This window comes from Lipotes vexillifer, unplaced genomic scaffold (assembly GCF_000442215.2).
Source record: "Lipotes vexillifer unplaced genomic scaffold, Lipotes_vexillifer_v1.1 scaffold216, whole genome shotgun sequence".
Taxonomy (NCBI): domain Eukaryota; kingdom Metazoa; phylum Chordata; class Mammalia; order Artiodactyla; family Lipotidae; genus Lipotes; species Lipotes vexillifer.
The window spans coordinates 174,719-197,785 of record NW_006779100.1 but is presented as its reverse complement, the minus strand read 5'-3'; the positions used below and the strand labels follow the sequence as shown (position 1 = coordinate 197,785).

Below are 23,067 nucleotides of genomic sequence, written 5' to 3'. Positions count from 1 at the left end.
ACATGCCGCGGAGCGGCTGGGCCCGTGAGCCATGGCCGCTGGGCCTGCGCGTCCGGAGCCCGTGCTCCGCAACGGGAGAGGCCACAGCGGTGAGAGGCCCGCGTATTGCAAAAAAAAAAAAAATCTCAACCCCAATGTCCCGAACACGGGCCAGATGTACTGCTCCGGTAGGCTGGGCCTGGGCCCGGGGCTGGCTGGGGCCGGGCTCTGCACTGGCCATTGCTTCCTCCCCATCCTTGTGTGTTCCTCCTGCCTTATGTTTGAGTGGGGACCCCCGCTGCCTGCTGGGTCTACCAAGGAGGGCGGGATGGGGCGAGTGATGAGGATGGATCCTCCGTGAATCTGATCTGGGGTCCCAGATGGGACACTGTCCTGAGAGCTGTGGGAAGGGAGGGGGGATGGCTTCTGATGGGGGGAAGTGATCGGGTTAGCCCTGTGCTTGCAGGGCGGTCGAGGGACAGGGTTGAATTTAGGATGGGGGAGGCTGTGTACATGTGTGAGAAGGACAGAGAGATAGAGACAGACTCTGGCTGTCCAGCTCCACCTCCTGCTCCCTCATCGTGTTTCTCTGCCTCCCTCCCCAGACTTGTTGAATCCTAACCTCAAGGATACTGTTATCTGTGCCATGAAGATAGTTCAAGATCCCCAGGGTCTGGGCACCTGGTAAGTAATGTAGGTTGGAGCCCCCTGCAAGGAGATGTGGCCAGGACCACAGTAGGGAACTAACCTTCTCTGAGTGCCCTCCTTATCCCAGGCACCATTCCATGGCCTCACAATCTAATCTGCACGCCGCTTTTGGTGGCGGAGCTCACTACCACTGATGCATTTACAGACAATGCACTGAATTTTAGGGAGGGTAAGCAAGTCACTGGAGGTCACGGAGCCAAGCCTGGCTCCTCCAAGATCTGCCTGTGTTGGGATGCCTGCCTACAAGTTCATTAGACCAGGGTCTAGGAACTTTGTTTGTTTCTTAACTGTGGCATCTTTGTCTAGTACAACAGATCAAAGAAGTTCCCTGCTTGAAGCATGGGTGGGTGCTCTGGAGCCGCACCCTATCAGCCTTCCCTTTACTCACCTCCTTCCACAAGATGGCCTTTGGAGCCATCCTTATAGGCAAGGGAGTTGGATGAGCATCCGATGGGGCATTGGACTATATCTTTGGAGCCCCTGAAGCAGCAGGCCTACAGCTTCCCAGCCTCTTCCAATGGGAGCTTCTCTACAGAGAGTCTCCAACCTCCCTTTACACCCCTATCTGGATAGCAGCCGGGGACAGAATGTGGGGAAGGTAAAATCCCTCCAGGTAGCTAGAGTACCAGAATACAGGGAAGATGCGATAGTGACGAGGCTGGTGGGGTAATTAGGAAAGTATCAAATGTCAGTCCATGAGCAGAAGGAAGCCAGACCAGACGGACTAGAGGCAGGGGGGCTAGCTGGGAAGCCTCTGCAGGAGTCTAAATGAGAGACAGAGGGTGTGGACTCAGGCAGTTGTATAGGTGATGGACAGGAGAGGGGTGAGGGGTGAGGGGCTGTGGAGAAGGAACGGGGACACGTGATACATGGCCAGTGAGCGAGAGGAGGAGGTGAAAAGGACCATGAACGCAGAGAAGGTCCAAGGTGGGCCTTGACAATGGCCACAGCTTTGGAGCTGTGTTGATTTGAGAACAGTTGAAGCCCCAGGAGCAGAATCTGGAACGAGGCAGGCTCAGCAGGATAGAATGCGCATCTATAAGATCAGGAAGGGTGAATGCAAGCCCTAGGAATCCAAGGGCTTGAGGCCTTGGGGGCACTACCCTGGGATGGAAGAAACAGGTTCTTTTGGGTTAAATCAAAGAACAACTCTCTTGTACGCTGGGAGTAAATCTGTGGCATGTATAACCTCTGAGAGGTGGCTGAGGCTAATAGGAAGTGGTCCTAGAATGTAGGAAGGGTGCTGTTTATTCCCTCCACATGCACACCTGAGAACTCATCTGTGCCAGGCTCTGTGCTGGGTGCTGGGCCTCAGGCGTGGCCAAGACCCAGTTCTTTGCCCTCAAGGGTCTCAGTCTAATGGAAGAGATGAACAGGCCAGTCAAGCCCTCTCACTTGATAGCTCTATCAAGGTCCTTTAGGGGCCCTCCTTGCCATTGGGCTCTCTGACATTGACATCATAGAGGACCCTAGTTATCCAAGTTTGGAACCCCTGGGAACTTGGGACCCCCAGGATCCCAGGATCTTGCTTAACTTCCTCAAGATGCTAGTATGACACTGGAACAAGGTAATGGTCCTAAAAGAGCCTATAAACTATAGTTACCGGCAACGGAAAGATCCAGATTGGTAGCCAAAGAGAATTGGGTGTAGGTGCGTTTCTGTCATTTACAAGCTGTGGACCTTGGGCAAGTAATTTTGCATCTTAGTCTCAGCTTTTCATTTGGAACATAGGGAACATAATAGCTGCCCAATCTACCTTATAGGGCTGCTGGGGGGCATGGCAGATAAATGGGTGATGGGTGTGGCAGTGCTATGTACACTGTAAAGGGCTGTACACATGTACGGTGGCATCACTGTCTGCAGAAACAGCATGGTGTAGGAAGCGAGCATTGAATTGGGGCTGTGGACCCCAGTCTTTGCCACTGACTTCTGGGTGAACCTGAGCAAGTTACTCTGTTATCTCCATCGGTAAAATACGGAGGCTAGACAGGTAACTTTTTAAGGGCCATTCTCTCTCTCTCTTCTTCTTTTTTTTTTTTAACTTCTTTTAGGGAGTTCTTTGCTAGTTAACACAGCTGACTTGTCTCTCTTCCCCTTGCTAGACCCCTTCCTCACCTCACTTCTGGTTTAGAGCCCACACCTCCATCCTGTTCTTCTCTGAGCAAAGACTGAAGACTGCAGCTGATCTGATCTCTCCTGTTCCCCATCTTCCATCCTCAGGGAGGTCTGGAGGCATCACTGCCAGGGCAAGGACCTCAGTGACTGGGTGGATGGCTGTGAATTGTAGGATTCTCTCTGGATGGACAGGCCATGCATAGCAGCTTGGGAGATGCGGTTTGGTTCCTGACCCAGGCCTGGGGAGACAAGCCAACTAATAAAGTACAGTTTAATATAAGTGTGGTTCTCAGCTGTCACTGTGTGTCCAGGTGGCGTGTTGGAGCCAGAAGCATCTCAGGGTTTCCTCACTATCCGCATGGGCTGGGGTTCAGCTGGACTCCAAAAAGCCTACCACGGGAGGTTTGCCTCCATTCCTGGAGGCCTGGCGAGGGCGGGTGTCAGTGCCTGTGTTGCCCACACCTGGCAGAGTTTCCTACATGAACCTCTTGAATATATGACTGGTGCACGAACGATGCATCCTGAATGAACGGTAGGCACTCAGCTAACGTTTGAAGAGCTAGAGAATGAATGGGCCCCGATACCTTCGGGGTATCAGCTGTCAGGCCCCAGGCTTCCCTCTGGATGGAGCCACAGCCCCTCCCGAGCTCTCTCCCTCTCAGGGGGACTGCTCTGGCTGCTTCTCATCCAAGTCCCACTCACCTCGCACTTGGCCACATCTTGGAGCAGTGGGGGGTTTGGCACAATTCGGGAAGAGCTGGCTTAATGGGGTTTCTCCTTTATCCTGGCTGTCCGACCTTGGGAAGGTCACTCCACCTCTCATGGGCAAATTCCTCATGGACGAGAGGAGCTAATAAATGCCAGCTTGCAATATCGTATTGGTACCAATTACATAATACAGAGCAGGGAGGCACCTGGTACAGGGCGTGGCACAGAGTGGGGGGGACTTAAGAAACACTGGCCTCTTGTCTGGTTTCCCTGAGCTCTGGGGATGCCGAGTCCCAGCCCACCTGGTGGGCACACGTCCTGCCTGTCCTGGTGACCAGGGCTTCCCTGGGAGCTCTGCACCAGTGTCCTCGTCACTCTTTGCTGAGAATGAGGAAGAGGAGAGGAGAAAGTGTGGGAAGAAAGAGCAGAAGAGGCACGGGGATGGTTTGGATAAAGTGGCAGAAATTTCTATGGGAAGTGGGGAGAATTAAGTGAAGTTCTGGCACTCTTTAAAGTTCAGGTCACTACTAAGGACCCACTGTATAGCACAGGGAACTCTACTCAATACTCTGTAATGACCTATATGGGAAAAGAATAACCCCCAAGAGTGGGTTCACTTTGCTGTACACCTGAAACCAACACAACATTGTAAATCAACTATATTCCAATTAAAAATGTTAAAAAAAAGAAAAGAAAAGAAAAAAAGTCCTAGTCACCTCATTCTTGGACTAGTTTGGCTCCAGGAGACTAATTGGAAATGGACTTTATCTTTTGTGCTATGGGTGGGGTGAATGCCCCAGGGGATAATTAGCTTGCTAAGGTGCTGCTCCTTCTCTACCTGCAAGTACAGGCGAGGGGGCCAGAGGCTCCTGGCAGCTGAGCGAGGCTCTGCAGTGTGCTTCTCTTGGGCTGAGGTCCCTGTGCTCTGCCTGTGAGATCCACACCCTCAGCTGGATGTGGCTGGCTTTTTCCACTCTGAGCGCTGGCCTGAAGCTTGCTAGAGTGGGAAACTACGGGAAACTGGCCCAATCAGAGGGGATCCAGCACTCACCGGACACCTCTGTTGTAAACTGAGCACAAGCCTCTATTCTATGTGGCCAGGAATCCTTCTGACACTTCAATGGCAGCCACTCTTGATGGAGTTGGCATGTAGGATAGGACTTCATCATCTCCGAACTGCCACGTGTCAGGCATCTCACCAGCACTCTCCATGGTTTATCTCACCACCCTCTCAGCATCCCCAGGGGGGTAGAGATGGTCATCCCCATTTTTCAGGAGAAAACTGAGCCCCGGACAAGTTCTAGAACTTGCCCAAGGTAACACAGTTGGTGGAGCTGGGATTCGAATGGGGCTGTTGAACTCCAAAGGCTGTGCTTTGTCCTCAGAATGTCCCAGCCGCCGTAGCTGGACCAGCCCTTGGACTCTCAGTCGGCTGGACCCCTGGGGTGGGAAGGCACAGTGGATGGAGGGCAGTGGAGAGACAGCCCAGTTCTATCCAGCAAGCATCTGTCCTTCCTCAGACACTTCACGTTCTCCTCTGTCTCCAAGCCTTTGCTCAGGTATCTCCTCTGCAGACCTGCCTCCCTGGCAACTTCCAGCCACCTCTCAGGGCTTCAGCCAGAATCCACTAATGCCTCAGCCCGGCAGGCAGCCCTGGTGCCTCTTCTCCAATGAGTGTGCATGCCACATGCATCTCCGCTCCACGTCTCTGCTCAGGTTCTTGTGTGCGGGTCTGTTGCCTACCTCTGCCTGCCTAGACTCTGAGCTCCCTGAGATTGTGTCCTCTTGATATATGAGCCACGCAGAAAATGCTCATGCGGTGAGGAGGATGGAGACCCCCAGCTGGTGCTGGGAAGTCTTCCAGCTGTTTCTTGTCCCTCCTCCCTGTAAGGCAGGTTGAACTGAGGATGCTTTGGTGCCCTCCAGTCACTTTCTCTCGGGCTTATTTTAACTTGGATAGAATTCCTTTTGAAAAGAAGCCACAAAGCCTGAATTACACTAAAGACAAACAGCCCACGATGGTGTTAAGTTAGCCAAATGAGCCACTGCCTTCGGAAGCAGGTGGTGTGGAGAGTAGTTTTAAGGAGTCAAGACATCCAAATTCCCCATGCCAAGGCATCACTCACGGCCATTATCACGGGGTGTTTTTTGTTTTTTTTTTTTGTTTTTTTTTTTTGCGGTACGCGGGCCTCTCACCGCTGTGGCCTCTCCCGTTGCGGAGCACAGGCTCCGGACGCGCAGGCTCAGCGGCCATGGCTCACGGGCCCAGCGGCTCCGCGGCATGTGGGATCTTCCCGGACCGGGGCACGAACGAACCCGTGTCCCCTGCATCGGCAGGCGGACTCTCAACCACTGAGCCACCAGGGAAGCCCATTTTTTTTTTTTTTTAAACAAAAAGCACTATTACAGTCTTGCTCAAAAACAAATGAGACGTCAACAGGGGTGCGTGTCTAGGGGCTCAACGGCATACAGAGACCACGCGCGTGCGTTTCCTGCATGCAGTGGACGCAGTGGTCACATTCCTGAAGAATCAGGCCACAGGGATGTTTGTAGAGTGACGCTACAGTTGCTCTCTATGTATGCAGGTCTCCTCGGGCCTCGTAATCACCACGTGCATAAAGTAATCCCAGAGGTTCTCTGTTCATACTGATTTTCTGCTCGTTCATTCATTTTGCCCTCTGTGAGAACTTGCTAGCACACAAGCTGCAGCAGGTGCCAAAGGTTTAAAAAATTATAGGAGAAAAAACTTGACATCGATCAAACCCAATCTATCCTTTTTCCTGCCTGCAAATTGAAAAATGACAGTCAGAATATCATTTAGGGGAAGAAATGTTGGTTGCTCTAGTGGTGCCCTCCTCCTGCAGTTCTTCTGGGGGAATGTTTAGCACTTTCTAGACCAGGGGTGCATCCCTAGGGGATCACAGATGGGCTTCTGGGGTCTATAACCCTCCTAAAATTGTATGCAAAATTTTATGTGCATCTATGGGGACACGTGCGTTTTTTTTTTCTGGGGAGAGAGTTCATAGTTTTCACCTTTTTTTTTAAATCCAAGCAAGATTTAGAATCAATGTTTTACAGGAAGACAAAAGGAAAGAAGAAAAGACAGGAAGTATACACCTCGGCTCGTTTAATCCTCATAATTACCCTGACACCTAGGTATCATTATCTCCCTGATACAGATGGGAAACAGAGGCTCTGAGCAGTAAACGGAATATTTGCTTGGATACCTGACACCCATTCTCAATTTAGACTCATAGACCATTAGAGTTGGGATGCACCAAAGGGATTATTTGTCCATTTCCCACCCCTCCCCTCTTATAGAAGGCGAAACTGAGGCCCAGAGAAGTGACATACATTTTCCAAAGTTATGTGGTTAGTTTACAGCAGAAACAGGTTAGAAATTCAATCTTTTGACTCTGTCCAAAGCTTTTTTTTTTTTTTTTTTTAAATGTTGGGGGTATGAGTTTATTAATTAATTTATTTATTTTTGCTGTGTTGGGTCTTAGTTTCTGTGCGAGGGCTTTCTCTAGTTGTGGCAAGCGGGGGCCATTCTTCATCGCGGTGCGCAGGCCTCTCACTATCGCGGCCTCTCTTGTTGCGGAGCACAGGCTCCAGACGCGCAGGCTCAGTAGTTGTGGCTCACGGGCCTAGTTGCTCTGCGGCATGTGGGATCTTCCCAGACCGGGGCTCAAACCCGTGTCCCCTGCATTAGCAGGCGGATTCTCAACCACTGCGCCACCAGGGAAGCCCTCTGTCCAAAGCTTTTGCCAACTATTGCTTTATTCTTGCAAACCTGGTAAGCGTAGGTTTCATTGACTGTTAAATCGAATTAGTAAGACACCCTCCCCTTTCCACCCATCCTCAGGCCGGGCTGGTTCCCACTGACCTGTTTCATGGTCCCCAGGGACCTCGTGGCCCCAAACACACTCAGCCTATGAGCCTTAGGGATACACAGATGCATGCGCAAAATGATTCTCCGTGCTAGGAATCCCAAAGCAACTAGGTAGATGCATCAACCCTTGGCTTGGGAAATACGGTCCTTGGAGAGCAGAGGAAGGAGCTGAAAGACTTCAGCCATGATACAGCCCTCAACCTGCTGCCCTGGCCCATCATCCTTTGGCACCTGTCTGCCTCTCTGTGGTCATTTTGGACACTTTCCCCTTTCCTTTCTTTGCTTGGCTCCCCTGGACTTTCGTGCAGCCCCAGGACTGGGTCTCTCCTCCAGCACTCCCCCGTCCCGCCCCAGCCCCCCGCTTTGCATATGCTGCTCCATCGCGCTCCTTCCGCTGCAAAATTCAGATCCATCTCTCAGGGTCATCTGTTTGCTTGTCAGTGTCCCCTGCTCAGATGATAAATTCCTTGAGGGCAAGTGCCCGGCGCACAATAGACCATCAATAAATGGAGAACCCGTGTTCTTCACGTGTTACCCCTTCCCGCATCGCCCTGCTCCCCTCCCAGCTATGCCAAGAAGCTTGTTCTATGCAGCGCGGGGTCTGCCCTGCCTGTGGGTGGACCACGTCTGGCAGCCCACACCCCCGGAGAAGTAAATTCTTTGCTTATCTGTAACGGGGGAGCTTTCTGTTTTTGTTTTCGTTGTTTTTGCGGTACGCGGGCCTCTCACCGCTGTGGCCTCTCCCGTTGCGGAGCACAGGCTCCGGACGCGCAGGCTCAGCGGCCATGGCTCACGGGCCCAGCCGCTCCGCGGCATGTGGGATCTTCCCGGACCGGGGCACGAACCCGCGTCCCCCGCATCGGCAGGCGGACTCTCAACCACTGCGCCACCAGGGAAGCCCACGGGGGAGCTTTCTGGAGGCGCTTTCTGGAGGCCTCTTGCCTCTGCTCCGAGTTTAGGTCTCAGAATCGAATTAAAATCTCTGAGCCGTGGAGGACGAGGTCCCAGGTTCTTCCTTGCGTCTCAGGCTCAGGCTGGCTGAGCTGAGCTTCACCTGAAGGAACCGTGACCACGAAGATCACACCTATGGGCGGGGCCTGCCCTACCTTCCTCCCTCCCAGCTCACCACGAACCTAGCCAGAGACCCTCTGTGGACCCATGGTCACTAGCTATGCTCCTGGTTGAGACTGTTATGAAAATAGCTCCCAGCTGGAGAGAGGAAAATAACCCTGACCTCTCTCCGCCCAAAACAACAAGAAAAAACAGCATTTAAGCAGCTGGCTCAGTCCCTGGCAAGGCTACTCACAGAAATGCTTATTCCTTTGGCCTAACCGCAGCAGACTCCACGGATTCTGAGATCATGTGCCATTATTTGGTTGATCGATCAACTGATTGGTTGACGTGACACTTTGAGGTCACTGATGATTCATCCTTGTGCTTTGCTGGGCTTGTGATCGGTCCAAACTCCCGGCCATCATGTCATCATTTGGGTGACTCTTGAAAATGTGACGATTCCCAGGTCTTCTCTGTCTGCCAAACCTCTCCAGTAAAGAAATCATTTCTCCATTAAAGGGATGATTGCACACAAGGCTACTTGTTTGAAATAATGATACTAAAAAATACCACCATTCCCAAGAATTTAGGCTTTACAACTATGTCTTTGCTCAACAACCGGTTAATTATAATCAGTAACTGGCTATTGATTTATTCTCTCGAATTTCCTGTCTTTTTTTCTTTAAAGAGGTTCAGTTTGTAGACCTGCTCCCAGATGAACAAAGCCAGAATCCCCAAATCAGAAGGGGTACATACAGACGCCTGAAGCATCCAAACCTGTTAGGACAGTCTTCACTCCACCCCACATTGACCTGAAGTTTTTGTTTGTTTGTTTGTCTGTTTCAAAGGAAGCCAGGAATCCAATGGAGCAGTTCAAATTGCAAGTTAAGTTACAGATTTAAAAAAATGTATGAAACTGTTAAACTGGAATGAGGCAGAAGCATCCAACAGACTCCCAACTCACTGAATAGACATTTAATTTGGACTCTATCCCTGACGGGAGCCGTCTGAAGACATTTTCTGTTCTACATCCTATAGTCTAGGCACCAGAAGGACACTTTCCAGCCCGACGTAATGAGGAGTGAACTTCTCTCAGGAGAAAGACTTCCATGCCCTGGCAAAGTTTGGAAAAATGATCACACTCAGTCCTTCTTGCTTGAAGTGGGCCTACAGATGGAATTGTGAGCCTGGGAGCTTGGGAGTGTAGTTTGGGCACCGCTGCTAACTCACCGTGGGATGCTAGGCAAGTCTCTTCCCTGCCTTTTTGGGTCCGCTCATTTGGAAAATGAGGGTAAGTAGGTTATGTGGTCCAAAGGGCTCTTGGTAGGCAGAATAACGGCCCCCAAAAAGGTCCACGTCCCAAGGCCTGGAACCTGTGAATATGTTGCTTTACATGGCAAAAGAGACTTTGAAGATGTGATTAGTTAAAAACCTTGAAATAGGAGGGTTATCCTGGATTACTGGCTGCACCTAATCTAATTTAGCCTAATCTAATCTAATCTAATGAATCTACTCGAGCCCTTTAGAAATGGAAGAGGCAAGCAGGAGAGGATCTGAGTTAGAGGGAGGTGTGACTACAGGAGAAGGTCATTGTCTTTGTGATGTAAGGACTCAACCCATCATTCCTGTCTTTGAAAGAGGAAGAGGCCACAAGCCAAGGAACGTGGGTAGCCTGTAGATGGTGGAAGAGGTGAGGAAATGGTTTCTCCTCTAGAGACTCCAGAAAGGAAGGCAGCCCTACTGACACCTAGATTTTAAACCAGTGAGACCCATGTCTGATTCTTGGCCTCCTGAACTGTAAGATAATACATCTGTGTTGTTTTAAGCCACTAAGTTTGTCATTTTGTTATGGCAGAGATAGAACACGAAAACAAGGACACTTCCAGAAGCTGTGCACCCTGTTTCTCAAAATTAAAACCCAGCTTTGCTAACAGCCCTGGGCAACCCTAGCTGAGAAGATGCTTGGGAGGAGACATCAGAGGGATGCTCTGTCCCAGCTGCCTCTTGGAGCCTGGTGACTGCAAGCTCCCGGCCCCGGCTTGGTGTGTGTGGCTGGTGTGACTTGTCCCACTGGCAGGGGGAGTAGTACTGTCATAGCACCTCGGGTCTGAAGGGGCCTCTGGAGATCATCTGTGAAGACACAGGTAAGGTATTATCTTCACACTCAGATGGAGGGAACTGAGCCCAGAGAGGTGCATGATCTCATCCATCAATTCCTTGTGTTAGGAGAGAGAGAGAGAGAGAGAGAGAGAGAGAGAGAGAGAGAGAGAGAGAGCGAGAGAGAGATTGGATAGCGAAGCAGGGACCAGACTGCCTGGTCTAGCCAGTGCTTTCTGTGCAGGATGGGGAGGAGGGGCCAAGACGGCCGGTTTTAGCCAGTGCTTTCTGTGCACTTGTGCATGAGGAGGGAGGTACAAACCATATTAGGTCTTTTTTCGTGGCTCTGGGGATGACTTTGAGTTGGGAGTGGTGGGGGGAAGTAAAAGATTAGACCACAGGAACTGGTCCTGCGGAATTAGCAAGATGCTGTGGGGATGAGGATTCTGCAGAACAGGAAGCTCTCTCTTGCCACAAGGGGGGCTTGAAAGGGCATGCCCCATCCCCAGCAGAGGGCACCTTCCCCCTCCTCTCCCACATGGACGTGCTCTCAGGAGTCGTGGGGAGCAAGGCAGAAGTAGGTCAGTCTGATGGGGGTGTGGAGGTGGGCTGCAGAGAGGGTTGGGAAAGGCAGGAGTGTGGGAGGGGGCCATGCTGGGGCAGGTGTCCATCCTGAATTCACTGGCCGGGTCAGGAGAAGCCAGGACAGAGGACGGAAGAGCAGAGGGATGTGAAGGCCTCCTCTAAAGTTTGCGGGTCTGTGCAGCGTGCTCTGCCTCCCTGTCTGCATGCCACGTGCCTGTGGTCCAGCGCAGTGTCGTTCAGACCTTGGGCTGTGACCCGTCTGTGGGGTGGGGAAGCCATTTACAGTGTTGTGATCAATAGTGTTTAAAGATGTGGGATAGAATAGAATAGAAGAGAATCCAGAGCGTACGTGTTTTGTAAAGGTAAGTAATGCATAAACTATGTCATCTAATTATCTATCTATCTATCACCTATCCATCTATCTATCATTTATCTATCTATCTATCCATCTATCTACCTATTCGTCCTGTGGTTTTTGACCTGGCAGATCTGGCTCTTTCCTAAAGTCTTGGGGAGAAAGAGTGCGGGGGAAGGGCAGAGACGACTCAGCCGTTTCCACAAGACCAGCTTTTAATATGACTGTGATTGGAAGCACAAATAAATAAATGCCAGAGAAAATGGAAAAACCAAACCAAACCTCAGAACATCAAAACCCAAATTCAGAAAACGAAATGAAACAGATCTCCGACAGACAGACAAACGAAATAGAAAGCCCCCCAAAGAAACAGAATCAGACTGTACAAGCCGTGTCACAGGGAGAGCAGAATGACGTGGGCACCGCGGATGAGTCCCCGGGCCGCTGTGGAGGGGAGGGGGTGGCCCTGATCACCCTGTGGGCCGGCTTGGGGAGGTGGGGGAGGGCTTTGTGGGCAGGTTAAGAACCTTCACAAACTACACAAGGACCGGACATTGTCGAGTTCTGCGGTTTCCCTCTTGATCGTGCAGGTGTGATTCCAGCGTGGCCTCGTGGTGACTTTGGGGCTGGCACCTGGTCCCCCTGCACAGCTGCAGAGGGACTGCTGGAAACCGCACGGAGGAGGGTCAAGTACGGAGACAGACGTGGAGGCAGTGCCGTGAGGACTCAGAGCATGCAGTTGCTTTTTACATCTGGCAGTGAGATGTGATGGCAGGTCGGTTCTCGGACAGTTCCAGAGCGTGACTCACTTCTCCTAAGAGGGACGGATGCGCGGCAGCAGGGCCTGAGGATGCGTCGTGCCAGACAAGGCTGGAGCGAGGTTTTGACAGAGAGTTTGCTATGTGTGCATAGGGGGCTCTTGCTTCTTTCTGTCGGTCGGCAGGGGTCATCCCACCTGAGCCTGCCGTCCCCTGTTCTGGTCCTGGGCCTCAAGGTCTGTCTGGGGGGTGCCGGGCAGTCAGAGGGCTGTCAGCAGGCAATTTCCTCCAAGGTCCCCAGGGCTGTCTGCAGGGGCACGTTCACACTGTGGCTGATGTTTTCAGAGTGGTTTGGCATCGGGTCGCAAGTGCTCTGGTGGGAAGCGGAAAGTGGGCGTTGATGCTCATTCAGCAAAAGTTCATCACGATGCCCCCGGGCAGCCCAGCCCAGGCCCTGGGAACCACGCTGCCCACTGTGGGCTCTCCCGGGGCACAGCTGCTCCGCCCCAGACATCTCACGCGCTGGCTTGCCATCTTGGAGCATGAGGCTGAAGGGGCCTCGTTGCCTTTAGAATCCTCTCCATTCTCCACCTAGGCACACCCCCCCCACCCCGCACCCGCAGAGCGGGGATGGGGCTTAGCAACTGGTTTGACCTTCTCTCTAGCGGTCCCCTGATGTGTCACCTGAAGCTACATCTGAGTGGTGTGTAGCTTTGGAGCTTGGATGGCCCATCCTACCCTTGCCCTTGGGGCCTCTGTTGGGTCAGCCTGGGCTGGAGGAGGGGTGGCCTGTGGCCAAGCCTGAGGCAGGGGGTGCCAGTCGCTGAGGCCAAGCAGTGGAGGCCTGACCCCTGATCACAGCTGCCTGAAGGACCTTTAGGTTAGGCTGTCCCCAGGGAAGAGTTGTCTTGGGTCCCTGAGCAGGGTGGGGCTGAGACAGCTTTGAGTTTTCCAGGTGATTCCCAGGCTGCAGAGGGCTGGAGGCTGGGAGGGATGGGAGCAGAATTCTGTGCCAAGAATGCGGCTCTGGGAGGGGAGGGAGGCTGTACTTGCTCGGCACTCATTATAAACTAGGCAAAGCTCATGGCTTCACAGGCCCGGCCTCACTTAGTCTGAATGGCACCCCCTGAAGCCCCAGTGATTTAGCAGATGATCAGAAAGGGAAGTAACGAGCCCCCAGGCACACACGGCTGGGAAGCGGGGACCTGGGACCCAGGCAGGTAGCTGAGTCCAGAGCCTGGCCTCCTTCCACACTGCTCTCTCCTCGACAGAAGCTGTCTTCTGTTCAAACCCGAGAGAATCAAAGTGAGATTTTTAGCCTGGGAGATGGGTAGAGAAATAGTGTCTGGAACAGAAGTGGGAGCCCGAACAGGAGGAGGGGGCTGGGGTCCATTTGGCAAGTTATGATTTTAAGGGGGCAAGTGGCCATTGAATGGGGTGGTCTCTTGGGGCCGGGGTGCTGCCCGTCTCTGGCTCGAGGAATGAGAGGCAGAGTAGGACAGTGGTGGTTAGGGAGGCTTCGTGCCCAGCTCTGACACTCACCTGCAGTGTAACCTTGGTCTGAGCAGCAACGGCCTCATGCGCAGAATGGAGATAAATACAGACCTTCCTCTAGGGTGACTGTCGGGTTGAAATGACGTGGCGCTCTTAAGGCACTTAGCACAGTGCCTGACATGTACCAGGCATGTACAATGGTTAGCAGTTCTAATGGGTATTACTGCCACTACCAAATTCACAGGGCCGCACACCCTATGTCCCCTTCAAAATGGGTCAGAGTACCAGGGACATCCCTGCTTGTATTCTGCCACCCCGCAGAATAAGGGAGTGGACCTACGCAGAGCCTCTCCGGTTCTCCCAAGGCATGAGAAGAGGGGCGTGGCCTCTGGCCTGGGAGAAGCTGGATTGGTCCAGGCAGAAGCATCTCCTGGTCTTCGCTTACTACTGGGCTCTGGGGTGAGTCTCAGAGAGAGGCTCAAGGCTCAGTTGGAGTGTCCTTGGGTTTGGGAGCTGCAGAGTGTCACGAGCCACGGAAAGGTGTGCAATGAAGCACGGCCCGCCCTCCGGCCCCACCCGGCCCCTGCATCTGGGTTAACACGGCCTGTATGTGCCGGAGGAACTAAGCAACCTGCAAACCCCGGGCTGCCCTCACCACATTCTCATCGTGGCTCCTTTCCTCATCTTCTTTGCCAAGCAGGTCTAATAGCTTCTCTTTGATCAGCTGTAAGAAAGGCAGGAAGGGGGTGGTCAGGCCAGAAGAACGGCGCCAAGGTGGAGAGAGAGAGAGAGACCTCCCTCCACGTGGCTGGGCTGGGGCCCCTCCCCAATCTTTGGGCTGAGATGGGATTTTGGAGCAGGTGCTAGAGCTTGCAGGGGGTCACGGCGGCGGGGGGCGGGGGCATGGTTTTCCAGTATGGCTGGTTCCTTGTCTGTCCTGGGGGGACAGAATTACTCATCACTTTCGAGGCCTGACGACTCCACAGTTCACAAGATCGGGATACACTTGAGTTCTTAACATTTGATTCTTAGCAAGAAAGGGTAATTACTAAATATGTTCCCTGGTGCGATTCAATTTCTGTGTTTTTGTATATCTTTTCACAAAAATGAGTAAACAAGGCAGAATGAAATCTGGCCATCGGACCTGGTTTGGGAACAAGGTCATCATGCTGAGAGGCAGGATGTGGCACTCTAGAGGCCCCTGGTCACCACTGCCCGCCGGCTCCCCGCAGGGACTCCCAGCGGCCTTCGGCCATCGCCAGCCCCCTCTGGGATGCAGGCCACTGCTCTGCAGGCCCCGTTTGCTAGACTGAGACTCAGGCGGTCCTGGGGATGGTGTTGGGCCTGGACTTCCCTGAGGGATTCTGGAGTCCCTGGAGCCATCCCGGGGCTGGGGGGAGGGAGGCAGTAGGAAGGCTGACGTGCACCCGGAGCACTCAGTGACTGAAGCCACTGTTTGTCGTGTGAGAAGCTTTCAGAGGCTTTGTCCAGCTGCCTCCTGAGGGTGACAGCTCCCGGACTGTCGGTGGCCAGGAGCGCAGGGGTGCCCTTGCTCTCCCTGCTCAGGACTGATGAGCACTGCAGAAGTGATCCTTCCTGAAACCTGCCTGGACCACGGAAGGCATTGCTCGGGTGATGGGCCACCAGGAGGGCAGGGGGGTGTGTGTGTGCATGAGGTGTGCATGTGGTGTATATATTTGTGAGCAGTGTGTGTGAGCACGGTATAACTGTGTGTGATATATGTGTGTGGAGTGTGTGGTGTATGTGTGTGCAGATGTTGCGTGTAAGTGTGGTATAAGTGTGTGTGATGCGTGTGAGTGGTGTGTGTGCATGTGGTGTGGGTGTGGTGTACATGTGTATTTGTGAGTAGTATGTGAGTGTGGTATAAGTGTGTGTGATATATGTGTATGTGCATACGTCGTATGTGAGTGTGGTGTAACTGCGTGATGCGTGTGTGTGGCACGTGTGTGAGTGTGGTATGCGGTGTGAGTGTGAGGGTGCAGACACACCCGTGTCTGAAGCCCCCCAGCAGTGGGAGGGGCTCAGGGCTGGCCTCAGCACAGTTTCACCCTCTTTTCATCCCTTCTGCTCCCTCCCTGTGAGTGTAGACAGTCTTGAGGATAGGCCTGTGACTTCTGTCTCTCTTACATCCCTCCCTCCCCCCAGTGCCTAGGAGGTGGTGATAGACAATATCCATGGACAGGGAGGGGGAGGCGGCCCTGGGGGAAGAGAAGCCGTGCTCTCCCCCCATCCACGCTTTGGTTCTGGACGTCGGGGCAGGATGAGGGCGCCAGGTCATCCCCCACGAGCGATACCAAATCTTACCTCATAAATATAATCAAAGAGCTCTAGTATTGTAAGGATACTAGCACCAATAAACAATCCCATCTGACCACCAATATCACCTGGAGAGAGAGAGAGAAGACAAAGACTTGGCTTTCCTGACAGCGCTTCCGGAAGGGCCGAACAGACTGAGAACTCGGAAACCAGGCCTTCTGAATGGGTTCCCCTTCCCGGGGGGCCTGGGCCTGGTAGCTGGGAGGCCAGGCCCTTGACGCGTCCCTCCCTCACTGCACAGCTCTGAGAGCTGGTGGGTTTGGTTATCAGCACCCATGGGGACGGGAACTAACCTGGATGCTTTTGGGGGGGCCTGGAACAGACCTCGTGGGCTGACAGGCTTGTTCATTTCCATTCAGAACCACACTGGTGGGGCTCAGGTTTGGCTCTGGGCTGGGAACAGACGAGGTACGTGTGGTCCCTGGCCTGGGCGAGGACACAGTCTAGCTGGAGACGTGTGTCAGGTGCCCTGAGTGGGGGTCTCGGGAGCAGTAACACAAGAGACACCCCCCAATCATGACATGGGCTTTGGGGCCACCTTGGGGCCCCTCTCACCCTTGGCATAAGGCCGTAGGAAGCATCTCCCTGTCTCCCCACCTAAAGGTAAATGTTCAGTTTGGTCTCTTTCTAGAGGAGAGGTCCTTGCCCTGGATGTTGGGCCCCACCGACCAAAGTCTTTCTAGACTGGTCTTCGGATACCCCTGTATCAGACTCTTGGGATACTTGTAATCAGTGTAGATGCCTGCACCTACCTGAGGCCTACACAATCAGAATCTCTGGGGTTGGGGTCTGGAGGTCAGGATTTTAAAGTGCCCGGGTGGTTCTCTGGCCCACCAAAGTTTGAGAACGGCTCTCCTGTGGGAACTTCCAGTGGTTGGAGAGCCCCTGAATTGAATGTGATCCATTGTGTGTGCACCTGGGCATTTGCAGAGGGAGAGCCCGTATTTCAGAAGTTATTATCAGATTCTCTGATAATAAGGGGGTTCTGATCCCCCCCCAAAGCCCCAAGCGCTTCGTTCTGGAGGCAGTGTGGTAGAGCAGGGGGCTCTGAGGTTGTGAGTTTGGAGGGGGGGGCCACCAGCTCGCTGTGCGGCTTTGATAAGCCCTGACCTTCTCAGGAGCTTTGCCTTCCGGGCACATTTGGTGGTGGAGGTGGTCGGGGTGGGGGTGGTGGTCAGAGGAGATGAACTGTGAAGTCCTTTCCAGCTGTGACGTCTAAGACTGGCAGCTGCTGGGCTGGGCTGGGGAGAGCGGGTGCTGTTGGGGGTGAATGTACCGTCCTCCTGGAGAGTCCAGGCTGACCTCTTGGTCTGAGAACTTTCGGATGAGTACCTCTGCCCACTCCTCCCCTGATTATGGCTGGAGAAGCCCAACCAACACACCCCCAGGCGAGCAAGCCGTGACGACGTGGTGGCGGCCCTTCCTGGGGGGACCTGGTTTGGGGCTCAACGTGGCTCCCCTTCACTCCTCTCCTGCCCCTCCGCCCCCTCTAATATCCTCAATGGAGGCTTATCGGGGAGTGTGCACGATGCACGTGCACATCAGGAGTGGGGTGTGTCTGTGCGTGTGTGAGCGGTGTGGCGGAGCGTGGGGTATGAGCCTGGGTGCGCCGTGCGCGAATGCGTGTGGGATAGACGCAGGCGATACGTCTGACCACCGACAGCTTTACATAGGCGGCAAGCCACGTCTAGGGTAGCGACATGAATGTGTCCAAATGTGGCTTTGTGGGAGTGGGCACGGTGTGTCTGAGTGAGCATGTGTGAGCATGTGCAGGTGTGAGCACGTGAGTGTGTAAGCATGCAACTTGTGTGCACGTACGTGTCTCTGCAGCCGCGTGGCTTGCATGTGGGTCTGTGAGGGTGTGTTCACCACGGGAGGGGTGCGCTGTGCGCGGCGTGGGGAGGGGAGGGACGGGCCCGATTGGGTGCCGTGGCCCACGGTTTGCAAGTAGCACTTGCTGTCCTCACGGGAGGTACAGATGGCAGCATGACTTTCACAGCGGGCTATTCTGGGTGGGAACAAGATGCTGTGAAAATGCTCTCTCATATCTGCTGCAGGGACCAGCTACCTCTCCTGACAGATTCGGGGCTCAGGCCCTCGTCACTGCGTGTGTGTGTGTGTGTGTGTGTGTGTGTGTGTGTGTGTGTCTGAGTGTGACTGTGAGCCTATGTAGGGGAGGGGACGGAAGGGGAGGAGGCATGTCCTCGGTCTTCTTTAGGAAATAAAGGTGGCAGGAGCAGGGCTCTACCACCAGCTCAGGGCATGAGGCCCTTTGGCCACAGGCCCTTTGGCCACAACAATCTCCAAGGCCCAGGTGATGACCACCTCAGCCCAGCGGGCACCCCACTGTGGCCCAGTTCCCCCAGCCTCCTGGGAGAGGAACAGACACGCTCAAACGGTGCCGCAGGGTAGGCCCTGGGTCCCTGGCATGGTGTCTGTCCACGTGCCAGAAACCTCTATTTATGGGCCTCCTGTGGGCTGGGGCTTTTCCACATTTAACCATCACGTTAAACTCACAAAAATGAGTTTTATTAGACCCATTTTACAGATGAGAAACCTGAGGTTCAGTGAAGCCACCTGCCCACGTTCTCCTAGTTGGTGTGCAGCGGCCTGTGGCTTGCTCTCCCCTTGTACTTCCAGGTAGAAGGTGTATGCCTCCCCGCCCTCACCCAGGATGCTATTCTCACCTGATTCAGTTCACAGAGACAAGAGCTATTTTTCCTCGAAGCCACAGACACCAGATCCTTTCTTGAGAGTGAGTGGGAGTTGGGGGACGAGTCCAGAGGAGGTTTTTTTTTTTTTTTTGGCAGTACATGGGCCTCTCACTGTTTTGGCCTCTCCCGTTGCAGAGCACAGGCTCCGGACGCGCAGGCTCAGTGGCCATGGCTCACGGGCCCAGCCGCTCTGCAACATGTGGGATCTTCCCGGACCGGGGCACGAACCCGTGTCCCCTGCATCGGCAGGTGGACTCTCAACCACTGCGCCACCAGGGAAGCCCCAGAGCAGGTCTTTTTAACTGTGCACCCGCAACGGTCTTGTGAGTTTTACGCTGGGCTGGGACTGTGTTGAAATTAACTTCCTGCATCCATCATGTGCCCTTGGGGCCAGGGGAGCTGGCCCTAGGGTGGGGTGGCAGTCAGGTTCGTAGATTTCTGGGGATGCATGGCCCTTCTGTTGTGTTTGACAAAGGGCTCTCAGTCCAGGGGGCACCGGGCCTTCTCAATGCAGCAAAATTGCTTTCCAGTGGGGGCTCCATGGGGGACCCTCCCTGGGCCCACTGCCTGGGACCACCCACAGCTCAGCCCTCCCTCCACTTGACAGCTCTTTCTTCCTGCCATGGCCCCAGGGCTCTGACTCCAACCTGGGGGCAGAAGACCATAGAGTCCCAAGAGGATGGCGCTGGAAAGGCCCCGAGAGAGCGTCTAGCTATAGCTCACCTACTTCATAGTGTTGATGGGGGAACTGAGGCCTAGACTGGGACCTGAACTGGGCCTAACACCTCCAGCACGTGGAGTTCTTCCCATTCTGGGGCAGGAACAGTGCAAAGGGAAGGGGGAGTAACCCGCCCACCGGCCCATCCCCACGAGACGTGGACGTTTGTGCAACAGACACTCTGACTTACCAAGTAAGGCAGCAACTTCGTACGCCTTCTTCTGTTCAATGGTCTCATAATTGAGAGCCTCAAAAAATATATCGAGAACGAGGATGTTCTCTCTGCGGAGGAAATGTCCAGTGTCATACGTGGTGAGAACCCTCAGGATCCACGGCGATCATCTAATACAATTTTCCCACAGACAGATGGGGAAACTGAGGCCCAGCGAAGTGAAACAACTGGCCCAAAGTTAGAGCTGGTTAGTGGCACAGCTGGGGCTTGAACCTGACATCCTGACTCCCGGCTCAGTGCCCTTCACGGCCCTGGAGGCGTATAGCAGCTGTCCCCTTGGCCCCTCATTGCAAACGCCCCTCGCTCTCTGCACCCTTTCCAGGAATCCTGCCCGGCCTCCAGGTCTCTGTGCTCCCAGAGGGTCTGCCTGGGCCCTTACGTGCAGGTGACCTCAGCACTCTCTTGACAAGGCTTGCTCGCCTGCCCCCCCACTGACCTCCCCTGCCCACTCTGGAGAGGCCCCCAGTTCTTACTGGGATTGATAGCAAGCTTCTCCTAGTGGGGGCCCTACCCTGGATGGCCAAGTCAGCTGCAGGGACCAGGGAGGGTTTTTAGGGAGAAAACCCACACCTGGTTGCAGGTTTTCTGATGGACGCACGCCGGTTCCCTTTTGCTCTTTTGGGCAGATGTGTGCATGAGACACATCTAGGCAGGAGAAGTCATTACGGCCGGCACAATGTCTGCGACAGCGGTGCCTGGCACCTCCTACAAAATTCCCTGCCTCCTTCCACGACGTGGCTCACAATGCCCTGTGTCCCTTGTCCTCAACCCACGGAGCAAAAGCCGTCCCAGGATGAGGTCTGGTGATGGTGTGGGCAGGAGGGAGAGGCTGGGGGAGAGGAGCCCTCTCCACGCAGGGCTCGCTCAGGTGCCATTCACAGTGTCACCCTCTCTTGCCTGGTTTACGGCAAATGCTTCCCACCTGGCTCCCTTCCGCCCACCTGGCTTCCGGTCCGTCCTCTATCTGCCACCTGAAGGGTCTTCCTAAAACCGCTAAACTAATCCACGTGACATAAAATTAGCATCCAGTTCCTCCATCACTCAGGCTACATTTAAAATGCTCAGTAGCCACATGTGACCAGTGACCATCATGTAGGACATCACAGATAAAGAACATTTCCAGAAGGTTCTACCTAAACGGCAAATGTGAGCCTGTCACTCGCCTGGTGGAAGTTCTTCTATGGCTGCCTGTCCTCTTAGAATAAGTCCACTCTCTGCGTCCCACCCCCGCCCAGCTCAGCCTGCAGGACACAGTCACCTTTTACCTTGGACACAGTCACCTCCCGCAGCCTCCCCTTCCCCTAATCTTGTCTGCCCTTCACTGATTTTGCCTGCTGAGCCTCTGCCTGGGACACCCTCTGCTCCTGTGTCTTTCTTTCACTTATTCTGTTAAAAGATATATATATATTTTTGAGCATCAACTCTGTGCCAGACACTCCACAGCCGAGAACAAAACAAGAAAGTTCCCGTCCTCAAGGAGCTTCACTTTCGTGAAGCGGACAAGTTAATTTCAGGAAACACACACGTGAATATAGAATTACACACGGTGGTGTGTGTTATAAAGGAAAACACCAGAGTGCTTCCAGAGAAACATGACAGGAGGGGACTAATTTAGTCGTCCAAAGAGATGACGTTTAAATGGAGACCTGCACAATGAGCAACCGGCTAGGTGAAGAGCGAGAGGAAAAGCATTCCAGGCAGAGGGAACAGAACGTGCAAAACCTTCCTGGAAAACTCCTCTACATCCTGTAAAAACATCTCTGCATTGACATATATACACTAATATGTATAAAATGGATAACTAATAAAAAAATGCAAAAAGAAAAACATCTCTGAAGCTTTCCTTGACAGCGTCCCTACGCAAGGTGTGGCCAGCCACTTCTCTTATTACCTGCGTCAGCCTATATAGCTTTCAGTTTTGTACTTGTCTCTCCACCAGACTATAAGCTCCTTAAAGGCTGGGCCTGCATCTTAATCTGCTTTGTCTTCATATTCTGAGTCTGAGCACAGAACGTGGCGAACGGCAGGTGCTCAATTAATGTCTGCCAAATAGAATTAATTGCTTACCTTGCCCTCGACCGCCCCCCATTTTTTCCTAGTCCATCCTCCCCCACCTCCATCCACCATGCCCACTTAACGTACGAGATATATTTTTCTGATTTGTTAAATTTCTTCTCGAGGTACTTGGCTGACGTCTTGCTGGGGATCTTCACCATGGAGAGCTCTTTGTTGTAGCGGGTCAGGTTGCAGGGTGTCCTGCAGAGACAGTAATTACTGTCCTTTTCCGCCAGCAGACCTGGAGGGGAGGGGAAGGCAGGGCTTAGTCAGGTGGACCTCCTGACCCAGAGCAGCCAGGTTCCCGCAGCAGAGAAGTGAGCTGGGAGGAGGTGCCATCTGGGTAAATGAGGGGTGGGGGGCTGTGGAGAGAAGGGGGGCCGGGCTTTTGCTACAGGTTGATGAGGGTGTGAGCTCTCATAGAATGTGCCCACTCTTTCTCTGTTACTCTTGGTCCTGTTTTCCTTGTGCTTCCTTTCCTGTTGTGTCACCCTTTGTAAATCTCTGAAAAGGCACCACTTTTGGAGAATGGGCTCCAAGGGAGTCCCGGACCCCTCGCCTCCCCAGGGCCTTCTCTGCTCCTAGCCTCAGTTCTCATCTACAAAGGGGGCTGTTCTCCAAAGGCGAGTGTGGGAGACCACTTTATCTGGAACTCTGGGCCCCGTGGTACTCCCTCTGGGGCTCTCTCATAGCCAACGCCCACCTGCTCTGCTCGCTGGTTTAGGACGCAGAACTGAGTCTTTGAATCCATTGGAAGCCACTCCTCCTTCCCGCCAGCCCTCCTGGAGGCGTCTGGACGTGTGAGCCCAGAGCTGCTGCACTTAGATCCAGCAAGTGCAGCTGCTGAACGAACTTGAGTCCAGATGATTTAAATACTCTCTGCTTGTCTTGGTTATAGATCATTTCCCGGGTCCGGAAGAGATGGGCACGTGGAGTGGGTCTAGCTTGGGGGTTGCAGCTTGTTTGTGTGATCTCCCTCACTGGAAGTTTTCCAGGGTCGGGGGTTGTGGGCCAGCAAACACCCAGCACAAGGCAGAGGAGTAGGGGGAATGCGCCTGGCTCAACGGAGCATGCAGACAGGACAGCTTTGGAATAACCGCCAGAGCGTGTGCCGGGAGATACGGCTGATCTCCTTTGGGGCTCACCCGGATGCTCACTGTCGATCCTCTGTTCGTCTCTGCCCGCTCCCCTGCATTCCGCAGTGCTCTCTGCTCCCCCAAAACCCACTCCTTCCCTACCCCTACCTCTCTACCTCCTTTCTTTCCCT

The 23,067-nt window shown here is 53.6% G+C and overlaps 2 protein-coding genes across 2 annotated transcripts in view; one reads left to right on the top strand and one right to left on the bottom strand.

Annotated features, from left to right (window-relative positions):
- Positions 1 to 2,974, top strand: part of SPACA3 (sperm acrosome associated 3) — a 4,337-nt gene extending 1,363 nt beyond the window's left edge. The window contains exons 3-5 of the mRNA XM_007452363.1: positions 119 to 167; positions 585 to 663; positions 2,908 to 2,974. Coding sequence (XP_007452425.1) covers positions 119 to 167; positions 585 to 663; positions 2,908 to 2,974 — 195 coding nt within the window. The remainder of the gene's footprint in view (positions 1 to 118; positions 168 to 584; positions 664 to 2,907) is intronic.
- A 9,547-nt stretch (positions 2,975 to 12,521) lies between these two features.
- Positions 12,522 to 23,067, bottom strand: part of ASIC2 (acid sensing ion channel subunit 2) — a gene marked incomplete at its 5' end in the record, with an annotated part of 82,289 nt that continues 71,743 nt past the window's right edge. Inside the window, 5 exons of the mRNA XM_007452461.1 lie at positions 12,522 to 12,623; positions 14,400 to 14,468; positions 16,070 to 16,149; positions 19,704 to 19,795; positions 21,888 to 22,041. Of these exons, the coding sequence (XP_007452523.1) occupies positions 12,522 to 12,623; positions 14,400 to 14,468; positions 16,070 to 16,149; positions 19,704 to 19,795; positions 21,888 to 22,041 (497 nt within the window). The remainder of the gene's footprint in view (positions 12,624 to 14,399; positions 14,469 to 16,069; positions 16,150 to 19,703; positions 19,796 to 21,887; positions 22,042 to 23,067) is intronic.